Consider the following 18,392-nt stretch of genomic DNA (forward strand, 5'->3'; position numbering starts at 1 on the left):
AAACATAATGGAGAATTCTCCCATTGGAAGCCTCGTTATTAATCTAAATGCAACAGACTTAGATGAGGGATCAAATTCTGACATAACTTACTCATACAGTTTATATACATCAGAGAAAACGCAGCAAACATTTAGTCTGAATCCCTCCACCGGTGAAATTACTGTCAAAGGAATGTTAAATTATGAGGATTTTAGGATTTATGATATGGAAGTTATAGCGACAGATCATGGAGCCAATATTTTATCAGGACAATGTACCATAAAGATTCTGGTGGAAGACATGAACGATAATCACCCAGAAATATCTATTAAATCATTCCAGACTCCAGTGACTGAAAACATTGAACTAGACACAGTGATCGCGGTAGTTAGTGTCAGTGATAAAGACTCGGGAGACAATGGAGTGGTTGATCTTCATATTTCTGATAACATGCCCTTCAAACTAAGAGAAACCTCTGATAACTTTTATGAACTAGTTGTGTCAGAGCCGTTAGACCGCGAAAAGGTTGCAGAATATGACATCACGTTCACGGTGACAGACAGAGGTTCTCCTCCTTTATCTGACAATGAAACTATGACGTTAGAGCTGCTGGATGTTAATGACAATGTTCCACAGTTTCCTCGGTCTTTTTATACGATACGTGTGATAGAGAATAACGCACCTGGGGACTTGCTCAGTTCACTCACTGCGTTTGACCCTGACCTCCATGAAAACCAGTATCTGGTTTACTTCATCCTAGAGAAGGAGATAGCCAACACCTCCATGTCCATGCTGTTCTCCATCAATCCAGAGAACGGTAATCTTTACGCACTGAAAACGTTTGACTATGAAATCGAGAAGGACTTTCTGTTCCACATCGAGGCCAGAGACTCTGGTTCTCCTCCACTCAGCAGTAACGTGACCGTCCACATTATTATTGTGGACCAGAACGACAACGCTCCGGTCATTGTGTCTCCGTGGCGCGCGCACGGCTCGGTGGTGGAGGAAAAGATCCCCAGATCCACCGATAAAGGCTCCCTGGTTGCCAAGGTGATAGCTCTAGACACCGACTCGGTGCACAACTCTCGCATTACCTACCAGTTTCTACAGGTGTCTGACGCCACCTTGTTCAGTCTGGACCAATACAACGGAGAGATCCGGACTATGAGGATGTTCAGCTACAGAGATCAGCGCCACCACAGACTGGTTGTTGTTGCCAAGGACAACGGGGATCCTGCTCTCTCTGCTACGGTCACCATCAAGCTGTCCACGGTGGAGACTGCTGTTAAGGCCTACTCTGACATGACTGAGGTGCCTTTAGAGTATGACATCTTCTCAGACCTGAACCTGTATTTGGTGATCGGTCTGGGCTCCGTGTCGTTTCTGCTGCTCATCACCATATTGGTCACTATAGTGCTCAAGTGTCAGAAACCCAAATCCAGCAAAGCGGCTCCTCCCTGCAGGAACAGTGTGATTAGTGAGAGAAACTCCACCATTGCTGATTCAACTTTGGTTTCCAACGATGCCTACTGGTACAGTCTGTTTCTAGCAGAGACCAGGAAAGGAAAGCTGGTGGTTAGACAGCCTCTTCCAAAGGGCTCCAGGTATATAGTGTCCAGTATACCAAGAGGTACCGGACTGACAGAGACTAGTGACTCTGCAGCTTCCGCACTGCAGGTAAGACATTTTCATGGCCTTGGATCTGATTATATCATAGCTAAACACAACGATATATATACTCATTTAATGTCATGAAATAATTCAGGCCAATTTTGTTTCTTTTAATATTTGAAAAAATACTTACTTTAAATTCTCATAAAATGTTTTACAAATTAATTCAGTTGCATTTCTTTAAAACATGTTGTATTATTATATTCAAATGGTGGCGCTGCTCCCCATAAATATCAATAGGCAATGAACGTCATGACACTACACTGTTGACCGAAAGAAAGACCGAACCAGCGGGACAGCTCCATGGTGCTGAAATTTTACTCGGAAATCGCTATTATGCTCAGGTCGCGCTGATATTACTTCGGGATTGAAAAAGATCACAAAAACGAAAAAGATCGCAGGCATAACAGACATTCAGTAATCATAAAACTGTTCATTACATTATCTGATTTGTCGCGAACCAACACAAAACAATAGTGTAATTAGTGACAATGCGGTCTGGTGAAATGTACGTGCTGCTCGTCATTTTTTCTTTTATTCGTAACATATCAACCTTAGTGACTCATTACTCCATACCTGAGGAGATGAAAGAAGGATCAATTGTCGCTAACCTTGCTACCGATCTCAGCCTGGATGTTAAAACTCTGAATCAGAGGAAGATGCGTCTGGACATCATGGCCAATAAGAAATATTTGGACGTGAACAAACAGACTGGTGAGCTGTACATTGTTGATAAGATTGACAGAGAGAATATTTGTCCTGCAAAATCGTCATGTTATCTCAGACTGGAGGTAACACTAGAAAACCCAGTGAGAATTTTTAATATAGAAGTAGAAATTCTGGACATGAACGACAACGCCCCACACTTTCGCCGAGACGTTATCCATTTAGATATATCTGAAGCGACTCCAAAAGGGGAAAGATTCTCCCTCAGCAATGCAGTTGATGCTGATGTTGGATCTAATTCAGTGAAAACATACCATCTGAGTGAGAGTGAATATTTTAATATTGAGGTTCAGACAGGAAGAGAAGGCTCGAAGTTTGCAGATTTGATATTAACAAACGCCTTGGATCGGGAGCAGCAGGCTGTTCATAACTTAATACTCACAGCTATAGATGGTGGTACACCTGCTCGTTCTGGTACAGCCAGCGTGATTGTTCGTGTCTTAGACACAAATGATAATGCACCTACATTTGACAAGACGATCTATAATGTAAACATAATGGAGAATTCTCCCATTGGAAGCCTCGTTATTAATCTAAATGCTACAGACTTAGATGAGGGATCAAATTCTGACATAACATACTCATGCAGTTTATATACATCAGAGAAAACGCAGCAAACATTTAGTCTGAATCCCTCCACCGGTGAAATTACTGTCAAAGGAATGTTAAATTATGAGGACTTTAGGATTTATGATATGGAAGTTATAGCGACAGATCATGGAGCCAATAGTTTATCAGGACTATGTACCATAAAGATTCTGGTGGAAGACATGAACGATAATCACCCAGAAATATCTATTAAATCATTCCAGACTCCAGTAACTGAAAACATTGAACTAGACACAGTGATCGCGGTAGTTAGTGTCAGTGATAAAGACTCCGGAGACAATGGAGTGGTTGATCTTCATATTCCTGATAACATGCCCTTCAAACTGAGAGAATCCTCTGATAACTATTATGAACTAGTTGTGTCAGAGCCGTTAGACCGTGAGAAGGTTGCAGAATATGACATCACGTTCACGGTGACAGACAGAGGTTCTCCTCCTTTATCTGACAATGAAACTATGACGTTAGAGCTGCTGGATGTTAATGATAATGTTCCACAGTTCCCTCGGTCTTTTTATACGATACGTGTGATAGAGAATAACGCACCTGGGGACTTGCTCAGTTCACTCACTGCGTTTGACCCTGACCTCCATGAAAACCAGTATCTGGTTTACTTCATCCTAGAGAAGGAGATAGCCAACACCTCCATGTCCATGCTGTTCTCCATCAATCCAGAGAACGGTAATCTTTACGCACTGAAAACGTTTGACTATGAGATCGAGAAGGACTTTCTGTTCCACATCGAGGCCAGAGACTCTGGTTCTCCTCCACTCAGCAGTAACGTGACCGTCCACATCATTATTGTGGACCAGAACGACAACGCTCCGGTCATTGTGTCTCCGTGGCGCGCGCACGGCTCGGTGGTGGAGGAAAAGATCCCCAGATCCACCGATAAAGGCTCGCTGGTTGCCAAGGTGATAGCTGTAGACACCGACTCAGTGCACAACTCTCGGATTACCTACCAGTTTCTACAGGTGCCTGACGCCACCTTGTACAGTCTGGACCAATACAACGGAGAGATCCGGACTATGAGGATGTTCAGCTACAGAGATCAGCGCCACCACAGACTGGTTGTTGTTGCCAAGGACAACGGGGACCCTGCTCTCTCTGCTACGGTCACCATCAAGCTGACCACGGTGGAGACTGCTGTGAAAGCCTACTCTGACATGACTGAGGTGCCTCTAGAGTATGACATCTTCTCAGACCTGAACCTGTATTTGGTGATCGGTCTGGGCTTGGTGTCGTTTTTGCTGCTCATCACCATATTGGTCACTATAGTGCTCAAGTGTCAGAAACCCAAATCCAGCAAAGCGGCTCCTCCCTGCAGGAACAGTGTGATCAGTGAGAGGAACTCCACCATTGCTGATTCAACTCTGGTGTCCAACGATGCCTACTGGTACAGTCTGTTTCTAGCAGAGTCCAGGAAAGGAAAGCTGGTGGTTAGACAGCCTCTGCCAAAGGGCTCCAGGTACATAGTGTCCAGTATACCGAGAGGTACCGGACTGACAGAGACTAGTGACTCTGCAGCTTCCACTCTGCAGGTAAGATTGTCAGTTGTACTAAACTATTATACATAAGCTGTCCCTTTTAATGTCGGAATCCATTTCAACCATATTTGAGGGGTATGATTTTTGCAATCATTTAAAAAAATGTCGCCTGTGGGTGATTGAAGGAAGAACAAAATGTTGACATATAAAATGCTCCAGCGCTTAGATTTTTTTCTGTTGCTTATAATATTTTACATTTAAAAAATTAACATCTGTGGAGAAATAGTTTTCTAATATAAACTGAACTAAGAAATTCACATTTTTTGGATTGAACAACTTAAATGATTTATGTTTTTCCAGTTTTGAAAATTCAGAAGTTCTTATAGCATTTGTTTGCCATTTATTACACAATGTTTTTCTTATACAGTATAGCAGTATATACGACCACAAAAGGTACCATAAAACCCTAAAAGAATCAAAAAAAGTACATGCTGTGATGATAACACCAAAGAACCCACCTAGCCCAGATTTGGGCAGCAGAGAGAAAACAAACAAGTTTAAAATAATATATTTAAAAAAATCCATCCTCCAACCCAACTCTAAATATAAATGTCAAGCTCTAGCTAGGAGTACCTGAAAATAAGTTTCAATAGCAGTCCGCAACAATAGTTTTAAATTTTAAGCAGAAATAGCAACGTCTAATTTTTTCACGCAGTGTCGCTGTTCTACAGTTATAAACGCTCACGGGAGTTTACAGTCGCCATGACACTTTTCATTAAACTGATAGAGAGGAAACGATAATGGACAGCTCGTGGTGCTGAAGTGATTTGGATTTAACAATTTTTAAGTGTGTTTTTAGATTTCGTTTGGAAATTGGAGTGAAGGTTTGCAATGATCATAAAACCTGCACAGATACTCTTAGACTAAGCTGAAGACAACAGAGATCTGGGTGTAACAATGGAAGGTTTTCTTTATTCTCACAGTTGGAAAAGGTATGTGACGGCAATTCTTCTTTTCGTTTCCTCTTTAAACTCAACATACGGTGTGACACAGTATTCTGTCCCCGAAGAACTTGAAGAAGGCTCTATTGTTGCAAATTTAGCAGGGGATTTGGGACTAGATGCGAAAACGTTAGTCGACCGGAATATGCGCATAGAGACAATTGCCAATAAAAAGTATCTGGACGTGAACAAAGAAACAGGGGAGCTGTATATCGTTGAACGAATTGACAGAGAATCTCTCTGTCTAGCAAAAACTTCCTGCTATCTAAAAATGGAAGCGATAATCGAAAGTCCCAAAAGAATATTCTATATCGAATTAGAAATATTGGATATAAATGACAACGCACCTCATTTTAGGACAGACACTGTAGATTTGGATATTTCAGAAGCAACGCAGGCTGGTGAACGCTTCTCTGTCAGCAATGCAGTTGACTTAGACGTTGGATCAAACTCCGTGAAAACATATCACTTGAGCGAAAGTGATTACTTCACAATAGAAGTTCAAACGGGACGAGACGGGTCAAAATTTGTAGATTTGATTCTTAAAAACAATTTAGACCGAGAGCAGCAGACCGTCCTTTTTTTAACACTTACAGCTGTAGATGGCGGTACGCCGTCTCGCTCAGGTACAGTCAGCATTATTGTTCACGTTTTAGACACGAATGACAACGCCCCTACATTTCATGAAGAAAGCTACCAGATTAATGTAATGGAAAATTCTCCTATTGGAAGTCTCGTAATTCAACTCAATGCCACAGATTTAGACGATGGAAAGAATTCCGATGTAATATACTCATACAGTTTGTATACATCGGAGAAAACGCAAGAAACGTTTCACTTAAATCCCAACACGGGTGAGATTACTGTGAAAGGAGTGCTAAATTATGAAGATTTCAAAATATACGACATGGAAGTGATAGCAACAGATAGAGGTGCCAGAGCATTATCAGGACAATGTAAAGTCAAATTTCTAGTAGAAGACATGAATGATAATCACCCAGAAATATCTATTAAATCATTCCAGACTCCAGTGACTGAAAACATTGAACTAGACACAGTGATCGCGGTAGTTAGTGTCAGTGACAAAGACTCCGGAGACAATGGAGTGGTTGATCTTCATATTCCTGATAACATGCCCTTCAAACTGAGAGAATCATCTGATAACTATTATGAACTAGTTGTGTCAGAGCCGTTAGACCGTGAGAAGGTTGCAGAATATGACATCACGTTCACGGTGACAGACAGAGGTTCTCCTCCTTTATCTGACAATGAAACTATGACGTTAGAGCTGCTGGATGTTAATGACAATGTTCCACAGTTCCCTCGGTCTTTTTATACCATACGTGTGATAGAGAATAACGCACCTGGGGACTTGCTCAGTTCACTCACTGCGTTTGACCCTGACCTCCATGAAAACCAGTATCTGGTTTATTTCATCCTAGAGAAGGAGATAGCCAACACCTCCATGTCCATGCTGTTCTCCATCAATCCAGAGAACGGTAATCTTTACGCACTGAAAACGTTTGACTATGAGATCGAGAAGGACTTTCTGTTCCGCATCGAGGCCAGAGACTCTGGTTCTCCTCCACTCAGCAGTAACGTGACCGTCCACATCATTATTGTGGACCAGAACGACAACGCTCCGGTCATTGTGTCTCCGTGGCGCGCGCACGGCTCGGTGGTGGAGGAAAAGATCCCCAGATCCACCGATAAAGGCTCCCTGGTTGCCAAGGTGATAGCTCTAGACACCGACTCGGTGCACAATTCTCGGATTACCTACCAGTTTCTACAGGTGCCTGACGCCACCTTGTTCAGTCTGGACCAATACAACGGAGAGATCCGGACTATGAGGATGTTCAGCTACAGAGATCAGCGCCACCACAGACTGGTTGTTGTTGCCAAGGACAACGGGGACCCTGCTCTCTCTGCTACGGTCACCATCAAGCTGTCCACGGTGGAGACTGCTGTTAAGGCTTACTCTGACATGACTGAGGTGCCTCTGGAGTATGACATCTTCTCAGACCTGAACCTGTATTTGGTGATCGGTCTGGGCTCCGTGTCGTTTCTGCTGCTCATCACCATATTGGTCACTATAGTGCTCAAGTGTCAGAAACCCAAATCCAGCAAAGCGGCTCCTCCCTGCAGGAACAGTGTGATCAGTGAGAGGAACTCCACCATCGCTGATTCCACTCTGGTGTCCAACGATGCCTACTGGTACAGTCTGTTTCTAGCAGAGACCAGGAAAGGAAAGCTGGTGGTTAGACAGCCTCTGCCAAAGGGCTCAAGGTACATCGTGTCCAGTATACCGAGAGGAACCGGACTGACAGAGACTAGTGACTCTGCAGCTTCCACTCTGCAGGTAAGAAGAAAAATATTTAGCGTATTCTGAGAAATTTTATTTTCTAAATAGCATAAAACCGTAGTCTGTTGGCATATAGAAGTAAGATAGACGAAAAATGTATATATGTATATATATATATATATATATATATATATATATATATAAAATAAAAAAACTTGCCACTTAAAATTACTTCGAGCTACAATTAAAATGCGTAACATTGATACTTTATTTAACGTCTCTGAACTTTAATACACAAACCTGAATTTTGATAAGTGTGGCGCTGTTCACTTAAAAATACTAACAGTGAGTCGCCATGACAGAGAATCATTTTAAGTCAGTGGAGCTTAATTTCACTGGACAGCTCTGTCCTGGTGAACGTCGTATTACAGGGGAGAGAAATTACACTATTTGTCGGATCACTGTATTCCACGACTTAAATTGTCACCAGTCGGGCTGAGAGACGATCTTAATATCAAAGTTGTGAATCTGGGAGAATAAGCTTTACGACGAGTGGCTAACAAAAGAAAAGCAATGCGGTCACTGAAAAGGTACGCTGCCCTGGTTGTTCTATCTTCTTTTATTCATTTTGTAACAGCTTCAGTGACTCATTACTCCATTCCAGAGGAAATGAAAGAAGGGTCAGTTGTAGCTAACCTTGCCACCGATCTCAGCCTGGATGTTAAAACACTGAATCAGAGGAAGATGCGTCTCGACCTTATCGCCAACAAAAAATATTTAGATGTGAACAGAGAAACTGGGGAGCTTTATGTTGTGGAAAAAATTGACAGAGAATTTCTTTGTACAAAAACGCTAACATTATGCTACTTGAAAATGGAAGTAATACTTGAGAATCCATTGCGGATATTTAACATAGAACTAGAAATTTTGGATATGAATGACAACGCCCCACAGTTTCGAAGGGAGGCCATTCATTTGGACATATCTGAGTCAACGCCTAGGGGAGAAAGATTCTCTTTGAGCAACGCTGTTGACCCGGATGTTGGTTCAAATTCTGTGAAAACATATCATCTTAGTGAAAGTGAACACTTTACTATTGAAGTACAGACTGGAAGGGACGGATCGAAGTTTGCAGATTTGATATTAACAAAAGCATTAGATCGGGAGCAGCAGGCTGTTCATAACTTAATACTCACAGCTATAGATGGTGGTACACCTGCTCGTTCTGGTACAGCCAGCGTGATTGTTCATGTTTTGGACACAAATGATAATGCACCTACATTTGACAAGACGATCTATAATGTAAACATAATGGAGAATTCTCCCATTGGAAGCCTGGTTATTAATCTAAATGCAACAGACTTAGATGAGGGATCAAATTCTGACATAACTTACTCATACAGTTTATATACATCAGAGAAAACGCAGCAAACATTTAGTCTGAATCCCTCCACCGGTGAAATTACTGTCAAAGGAATGTTAAATTATGAGGATTTTAGGATTTATGATATGGAAGTTATAGCGACAGATCATGGAGCCAATAGTTTATCAGGACAATGCACCATAAAGATTCTGGTGGAAGACATGAACGATAATCACCCAGAAATATCTATTAAATCATTCCAGACTCCAGTGACTGAAAACATTGAACTAGACACAGTGATCGCGGTAGTTAGTGTCAGTGATAAAGACTCCGGAGACAATGGAGTGGTTGATCTTCATATTCCTGATAACATGCCCTTCAAACTGAGAGAATCCTCTGATAACTATTATGAACTAGTTGTGTCAGAGCCGTTAGACCGTGAGAAGGTTGCAGAATATGACATCACGTTCACGGTGACTGACAGAGGTTCTCCTCCTTTATCTGATAATGAAACTATGACGTTAGAGCTGCTGGATGTAAATGACAATGTTCCACAGTTCCCTCGGTCTTTTTATACCATACGTGTGATAGAGAATAACGCACCTGGGGACTTGCTCAGTTCACTCACTGCGTTTGACCCTGACCTCCATGAAAACCAATATCTGGTTTACTTCATCCTAGAGAAGGAGATAGCCAACACCTCCATGTCCATGCTGTTCTCCATCAATCCAGAGAACGGTAATCTTTACGCACTGAAAACGTTTGACTATGAGATCGAGAAAGACTTTCTGTTCCACATTGAGGCCAGAGACTCTGGTTCTCCTCCACTCAGCAGTAACGTGACCGTCCACATCATTATTGTAGACCAGAACGACAATGCTCCGGTCATTGTGTCTCCGTGGCGCGCGCACGGCTCGGTGGTGGAGGAAAAGATCCCCAGATCCACCGATAAAGGCTCCCTGGTTGCCAAGGTGATAGCTCTAGACACCGACTCGGTGCACAACTCTCGGATTACCTACCAGTTTCTACAGGTGCCTGACGCCACCTTGTTCAGTCTGGACCAATACAACGGAGAGATCCGGACTATGAGGATGTTCAGCTACAGAGATCAGCGCCACCACAGACTGGTTGTTGTTGCCAAGGACAACGGGGACCCTGCTCTCTCTGCTACGGTCACCATCAAGCTGTCCACGGTGGAGACTGCTGTGAAAGCCTACTCGGACATGACTGAGGTGCCTCTAGAGTATGACATCTTCTCAGACCTGAACCTGTATTTGGTGATCGGTCTGGGCTCCGTGTCGTTTCTGCTGCTCATCACCATATTGGTCACTATAGTGCTCAAGTGTCAGAAACCCAAATCCAGCAAAGCGGCTCCTCCCTGCAGGAACAGTGTGATCAGTGAGAGGAACTCCACCATCGCTGATTCCACTCTGGTGTCCAACGATGCCTACTGGTACAGTCTGTTTCTAGCAGAGACCAGGAAAGGAAAGCTGGTGGTTAGACAGCCTCTGCCAAAGGGCTCCAGGTACATCGTGTCCAGTATACCAAGAAGCACCGGACTGACAGAGACTAGTGACTCTGCAGCGTCCACTCTTCAGGTAAATTGTAGTTCAGTTAAACATACCTTTAATGTTTTTTATTTTTTATTTTATGAAAATCATCTTTATGAACGTCTTTCTGCACGTGGTTTCCCGAGACAAGAAATTGTGAAAATGTTATGACAGAAGTAACAAATTGTTATATTTTAACAAGATAACCAATTTTGTATAATCCAAACAAATGATTGACATGGAATTTGAAGCAATTTAAAACAGTTTATATCTAGAACCAACCTATTCTAAATTAATTTGGGATTGTTAAAACCTCTGTGCAAAACCATTATAATATACACGTACATTTTGTTTTACTGCAGCGTCGCTGTTCTGCAGTTAAGAATCCCAAACTTTGCCTTTGCAGTCGCCATGACAGTGTGTCATACTTACAGACTGGACGTTGGCAAAAACAAGGTGGACAGTTCCTGGTGCTGAACAGGGATTTATGGATTTATTTCGCTATTATTTAGGCTGCTAAATGTAACAAATTTATACTAATACGCGCCTTCAAAGAACATTCTCTTGAAGTATTTTGTTTGGTGCACATGGAAAGCTATATTTCATTATCAGTATAACGATGGAAATTCATAATTCTGGAAATTCTTGGAGGAGGTATTTATCTGCGCTTTTGCTTATCTGTACATTGGTAAACATGATTAGCGCCGTCACTCATTACTCTGTTCCCGAAGAACTGGAGGAAGGCTCTGTTGTCTCTAATTTAGCTTCAGATTTAGGATTAGATGTTAAGACGCTGAGTAACCGTAAAATGCGGTTAGACATTATATCCAGCAAAAAATACCTGGATGTGAACAAAGAAACAGGGGAGCTGTACATTGTGGAGAGGGTTGACAGGGAGTATTTGTGTGCGGTAAAAACAACGACATGTTATCTAAAAATGGAAGCTATTGTAGAGAACCCTCAGAGGATTTTCTATATCGAAATTGAAATAACAGATATAAATGACAACGCTCCTCATTTTCGACGAGACACCATAAACTTGGACATTATGGAATCAACCCCAGCTGGTGAGAGATTCTCTGTTAATAACGCCGTTGATCCAGATCTTGGATCAAATTCAGTAAAAACATACCTTCTGAGCGAAAGTGAGCACTTTGACATAGACATTCAAACTGGAAGAGATGGATCTAAATTTGCTGATTTAATATTGAAGAAGAGCTTAGACCGTGAAAAACAAGGAGTGCACAATTTAATTCTCACTGCTGTGGACGGCGGGGTGCCTACGCGCACAGGTACAGCAAGTATTATTGTGCGAGTACTGGATACTAATGACAACGCCCCGACATTCGATAAAGGTAATTATGACGTTAATATTATGGAGAATTCTCCGGTTGGTACTCCTGTCATTAAGTTGAAAGCTACGGATTTAGATGAGGGAACAAATGCTAAATTAAAATATACATATAGTTTGTATACATCAGAAAAAACCCAAGGAACATTTGACCTGAATCCTTCTACAGGTGAAATTACGGTGAAGGGACAGTTAAACTATGAAGACATTCAAAATTATGAAATGGAAATCATAGCAACGGATAAAGGAGCAAACAGTTTATCAGGTCAGTGTAAAGTAAACATTTTTGTAATAGATATGAATGACAATCACCCAGATATTTCAATCAAGTCATTTCAAAGTCCAGTCAAAGAAAACATTGAACTAGACACAGTGATCGCGGTAGTTAGTGTCAGTGATAAAGACTCCGGAGACAATGGAGTGGTTAATCTTCGTATTCCCGATAACATGCCCTTCAAACTGAGAGAATACTCTGATAACTATTATGAATTAGTTGTGTCAGAGCCGTTAGACCGTGAGAAGTTTGCAGAATATGACATCACGTTCACGGTGACAGACAGAGGTTCTCCTCCTTTATCTGACAATGAAACTATGACGTTAGATCTGCTGGATGTTAATGACAATGTTCCACAGTTCCCTCGGTCTTTTTATACCATACGTGTGATAGAGAATAACGCACCTGGGGACTTGCTCAGTTCACTCACTGCGTTTGACCCTGACCTCCATGAAAACCAGTATCTGGTTTACTTCATCCTAGAGAAGGAGATAGCCAACACCTCCATGTCCATGCTGTTCTCCATCAATCCAGAGAACGGTAATCTTTACGCACTGAAAACGTTTGACTATGAGATCGAGAAGGACTTTCTGTTCCACATCGAGGCTAGAGACTCTGGTTCTCCTCCACTCAGCAGTAACTTGACCGTCCACATCATTATTGTGGACCAGAACGACAACGCTCCGGTCATTGTGTCTCCATGGCGCGCGCACGGCTCGGTGGTGGAGGAAAAGATCCCCAGATCCACCGATAAAGGCTCCCTGGTTGCCAAGGTGATAGCTCTAGACACCGACTCGGTGCACAACTCTCGGATTACCTACCAGTTTCTACAGGTGCCTGACGCCACCTTGTTCAGTCTGGACCAATACAACGGAGAGATCCGGACTATGAGGATGTTCAGCTACAGAGATCAGCGCCACCACAGACTGGTTGTTGTTGCCAAGGACAACGGGGACCCTGCTCTCTCTGCTACGGTCACCATCAAGCTGTCCACAATGGAGACTGCTGTTAAGGCTTACTCTGACATGACTGAGGTGCCTCTAGAGTATGACATCTTCTCAGACCTGAACTTGTATTTGGTGATCGGTCTGGGCTCGGTGTCGTTTCTGCTGCTCATCACCATATTGGTCACTATAGTGCTCAAGTGTCAGAAACCCAAATCCAGCAAAGCGGCTCCTCCCTGCAGGAACAGTGTGATCAGTGAGAGGAACTCCACCATCGCTGATTCAACTCTGGTGTCCAACGATGCCTACTGGTACAGTTTGTTTCTAGCAGAAACCAGGAAAGGAAAGCTGGTGGTTAGACAGCCTCTGCCAAAGGGCTCAAGATACATCGTGTCCAGTATACCGAGAGGAACCGGACTGACAGAGACTAGTGACTCTGCAGCTTCCACTCTGCAGGTATGGCAAAGCTGATTCATAGCTGTGTTACGCAGAGATGTTTCACTCGTTGTCTATTAAATACAACCGCGAATAAGCGTGTTGTAATTGTTTGGTCTATAAATTGTTGTTAACTGTTTTTAATGACTTTTTCGGATACATCTAATGTATTTCTTGTAGATGTCCAATGGATATTTCAAAAACAATTTAAAAATGACCACAGAAGCCTATGTACTATAAAGGATGACTATGCACGGTGCTTAAAAGTCAACTCAAAGGGCAATGACATTAATTATCTGCAGAAAAGTAAAGTTTGGTTATGAACGACATATACAGATAAAATATTTAAAATTTACTTCGAATTTTGATGAAATAGTTATTAGTATTGCAAAATGTGATGGCTGAAACACTTCTAACATAGAAGCAGAAAATTGAGACTCTTTTCCACACTGCAGACACTTCTCTTCTTTACACTCTCTCACGTGAAATGTATAAACTAATGGGGAACTAGAATCAGACTAAGGTAAATGCAATTATAAGCACAGAAGTAGATTCAATAAATTAATATAAACTCTAAAGTGGCTAATGAAATTATTTATACTTGTAAATATGCAAATCATCACATTTAAAAGTAAATATGTAAATAGTGTAAATATTTTAGCAAATTAGGTTTTTTGTAAATTAACTCAAACACGTTACACAAATTCCCAAACTAAACCTTAATTTTTTTTTCCTCTTTCACAAAAGAAACATCATCTTCATTTCAAAGAACTAAAAACAAACAACCACAACGAAGAGAGCAAACTTTGTCTCACTTTGTAACATAGAACATAAGGAGGCTGATTCTGACGCCAGAAAAAATGTGCAGAACAACGATGGTCATCAGGAGTGGCAGAGGGGGTGGAACAGATTAATTAATGCTCGGAAAGCAGAGCTGGAGTGGGGCTGGGGATTGGCAGTGCAGTTTTGTGGGTCCTTTACAGGAGCACTGCTAGGTCCAGGTAGGGTGTAGTACTTGGAGGATGCAGGCTTTGATGCTCCAAAGAACACAATACCTGACAATGCAGTTCAGCAAAGGAGTTGATACTGCCCAGGGTAGTCCACATGAGGAGTGTCTTGTCCAGTATATACCAAAGGAGCATTGTAGGACCTGAGGCAAATGTAGTGTACAATCATGGACTGATCCAGCAGGTAGCAAATGTTACGCCTAGAGAATCCAGATCAGTTCCAAGGCACTCCAAAATATCAGAGGAGCTTTTCCAGTGAGGAGCAAGCTTTTGTTTTGATGTAGTAGGGTCACTGATCCATACCGGGTCTCCAGAAATGTATCGTGCCTGTTTAACATACTTATCATACTGGTGATTCTTACGGTTGTGAGCACAATTTCTGTTCCATGCTGCAGACTCAAATGTTGATTCAAGTTTCTTTGTCAACTGCTAACCATAGTCAAATTGTAAACTGGGAGTAGAACCAGTCGGCGTGTTGTTAGGTAACAGTAGGTTGGTAGGCATCCTGGCTTCCCATCTGTGTGTGAGAAAAAATGGACTGAAACCTGATGTAGAGTGAGCACTTGTTTTATAAGCCAAAGCAGCTTGATTGATGCAATCATCCCATTCAGCGGGCCGTAGAAGAAGTGACTTGGCGAACTGATCAATGAGTGTTCTGTTGAATCTTTTGATCATACACTCGGACTGTGGATGATATGGGTTGGTTCTGGTTTCCTTGATGCGCAAAAGTTGACATAAGTGTTTCATGAGGTCCAACCTAAACTGACATCCCTGATATGTGTGGAATATTTCAGGAATGCAGTGCTCACAGATGAATTTCTAAAACAAGCATTTTGCAACTTGGAGCGCTGATCTGGAATCGCATAGAGATTTACCTAGTTGGAGAAATAATCTTAAACCACAAGCACATATCTGTTGCCATGACTCACCGTTGGGAGTTCCAATATGTCAGCTGAAGACTTCTGGAAAGGATGAGTAGCAACAATTGTTTTCTTTGGAGCTTTGTGTGGGGTGACATGAATGGCCAGTAATACAGTTTCTGAGCGCATTTTAGGACCTTATCTGTAGACAGATGATCAGCTACTGGATTACCATGCAACAGCTCTAGGGCAGTGTCTATTAAGGTTTGAGGGACTTTAGCTTGGTGCAGAGCAACAGAGCAAGCAATTGGGCAAGGTAGTAAGTTTGGGCAAGAGTGGAACTTTCATGCTCCACTATCGTAGTACTCTTTTCAGAAGGTCAAAGAGGGTCGAATGAATGTTGTCTTTCAAAAATGTCCCAACCTGATATTAATCGCTGGTAAGCACCTCTGAGAAGTTCAAATTCCTGTTGCTATATCTGTTTTCCAAGTTTGATTCGAATAGTTAACATGCCTAAAATATCAAGATGTTGGCTATTGATTGAACGAGCTACAAGGCTGGGTAAGAGTTTCAGAAATCTTTGCTCACAATTGCAACAAAGGAGAGAGAGTCAATTAAAGCCCACATTTCAAAGCCTTTCCACTACAGCCAGTATGTAAGATGAAACAGGGGCATCGGTTTGAAAGTAATTGTTGTCATGCGTTAACTGTGGGATATGATTGTGGGGCTGTGATGTAGTAGCTGTTGTTTGCCCCACAAGAGCAGCTAATGAGTTTTCATGTCAGTTAGAGTTGGGTTTTTCATGACTTTCTAGAGAGTTGATGCGAACGCTGCCTCAAGTGTGAACTTGCATCTCTATTTCTCAGAGGAGCTGGACTAAGACTCAGTCTATGTCTGATGGTGTCATCATCATGGCGAGGGTAAATGAAGTGTTGGAAAGATGAGCTTGATGGGGACTGGTAGCAATAATGGTCATTGTTATCCTGGTCATGACGTCTCTGATGTATATGGAAGGAAGGATAATGTTAATAGCAGGGACTCTGAATTAGAACAATACTGCCGCTCAGGTGTATAATAGTCTCTGTGTTGTTGCATTGAATGATAGTGTAAAGGGGAGGAGCTGCATGCACCATATCGAGCATTATGGGAGGAAGATCTATCAGGCCGGGAATCCAAACACTATGCCAAGTAACTGTGTTTCTCATGCAACTGCTGTACTTCATTTTGGCAAAGAAGTCACTGTAAGAGTCAGTTGCTCAACTGCCTGAAGGAGTTTATCATCAGATGGTTTCAGACATAGCTACCTGTTCTGAAGGCAGAGAGTGTGAAGGTCCCGTAGAGGTCAGGTGTAGGGCAGCGTATGATCTCTCACAGCAGCTAACAATCTTCAAGGTTTTCTGCCCCAATCTCATAATTTTTTTCTGTAAGATTGTGTCCAAACCAGCAATAAAGCAGCTACATTTTCCATGTTCCAATGCGTGTCCAATGTGTGGTCATAATTTGGGGTGGGGGGGGGGTCCTTCTAGCACAAGGTTTGTAATTTCTGCACTGTACACATCCAAACTTTCACCTAGTTTATGAGAACAGACATTCACATGTCTGGAAAAATGGCTGGGAATATTTTGGTCCAAAAACCTCCAAATCCTAACTCTCTGGGTTGACAGAGAAAGGCTGTCCCAATATAAAAATGTCAGCATCAGTCAGATGAGTTAGAAGAATGGAGGTTATCACTGTAGAGAAGTCTGCATCAGGTGAAGTCATAACCTGTGCTGCAACTTCAAAGCATCAAGACCAGCTTGTCTCATTTAAAGGCTGATGGAATACCTATTTTCAGGCAGTGGAGACAGTATGTAGTGCTAATGAAGTAGCAGTGATTATTGTAGCATCCACTGACGTCTGTGTGGCAGCACTTTGCAACTCATGCACAGGTTTGCTGCCTTCATCAAACACTGTGCCGTCCAATCAAAAATGTTTCCAGAACATCAACTGCTCCTCAAATAGTGAAAAATTAAAACCGACATAAAACTCACCAAATGCACAAAACCACCAACATAATCCCACAGCTGCCACCAGATGTTATGTGTGGGTTCCATGTGTGGTGGGTGAATCACTATTTTAACACAGAAAAGCCAGATGGGGACAAATATCTTCAACAGTTTTTTTTTTACCCACTTCCTCGTCACACTCGCTCGCGTGATACATATGAACCAATCGGAAACTAGAATCACTTAGCCTGAGGTAAACGCAGTTAAGAAACGCCGAAGTAGATTCAGTAAATTGATATAAACTCTAAAGTGGCTAATGAAATAATTTATACTTTTAAATGTGTAAATTATCAACAGTTTCAATGTAAAAATTTAAATAGTGTAACTGTAAATATTTTAGCAAATTAGTTTCTTTTCTGTAAATTAAATTAAACACATATTACACAAATCACCAACTCAACCTGACGGTACAATATTAAAAAGGAAGCAAAAAGTGAATGTTAAAGTTTCTGTTTCACCCACAATTAAAATTTGGAAAATAACTCATCTTGTTCCAAAACAACTTTCAAATCTTCGGTATTTTACAAGGTATAAAGACTGATAAAGGACCATTCACGTCGCTGTTCTTTGCAAAAACGTTCTCAGTGTTGAAGTCATCATTTTTACGATAGTTGATTGGAGGTAGGGCGGACACCGCTTATATGTATATCTTTGCTGACATCAGTGTAAAGGAAGGATTTTACTGCAGGTCCTCCTCACGTTAAGACTGTTTTTCTGCCACATTTCAACATTTAAAACATAGGACTTTTCTAAATGGCTTTTCAAGCTACTCATTATTCCAGAAGAGGGT

The 18,392-nt window shown here is 41.8% G+C and overlaps 1 protein-coding gene across 12 annotated transcripts in view; it reads left to right on the forward strand.

Moving 5' to 3' along the window:
* The window catches only part of LOC137133857 (protocadherin alpha-C2-like), a 39,242-nt gene that overhangs the window by 6,953 nt on the left and 13,897 nt on the right, over positions 1 to 18,392 (forward strand). For 2 of the 12 annotated variants that reach the window (XM_067517895.1, XM_067517893.1), the window contains exon 1: positions 11,347 to 13,711. The exons of 4 other annotated variants lie outside the window; for them this stretch is intronic. In XM_067517895.1, the coding sequence (XP_067373996.1) occupies positions 11,381 to 13,711 (2,331 nt within the window). In that variant the 5' untranslated portion in view covers positions 11,347 to 11,380. 6 more of the 12 variants (XM_067517891.1, XM_067517899.1, XR_010915300.1 and 3 more) reach the window with 6 other exon arrangements.

The sequence above is a fragment of the Channa argus genome, chromosome 10, assembly GCF_033026475.1.
Source record: "Channa argus isolate prfri chromosome 10, Channa argus male v1.0, whole genome shotgun sequence".
Lineage (NCBI taxonomy): Eukaryota > Metazoa > Chordata > Actinopteri > Anabantiformes > Channidae > Channa > Channa argus.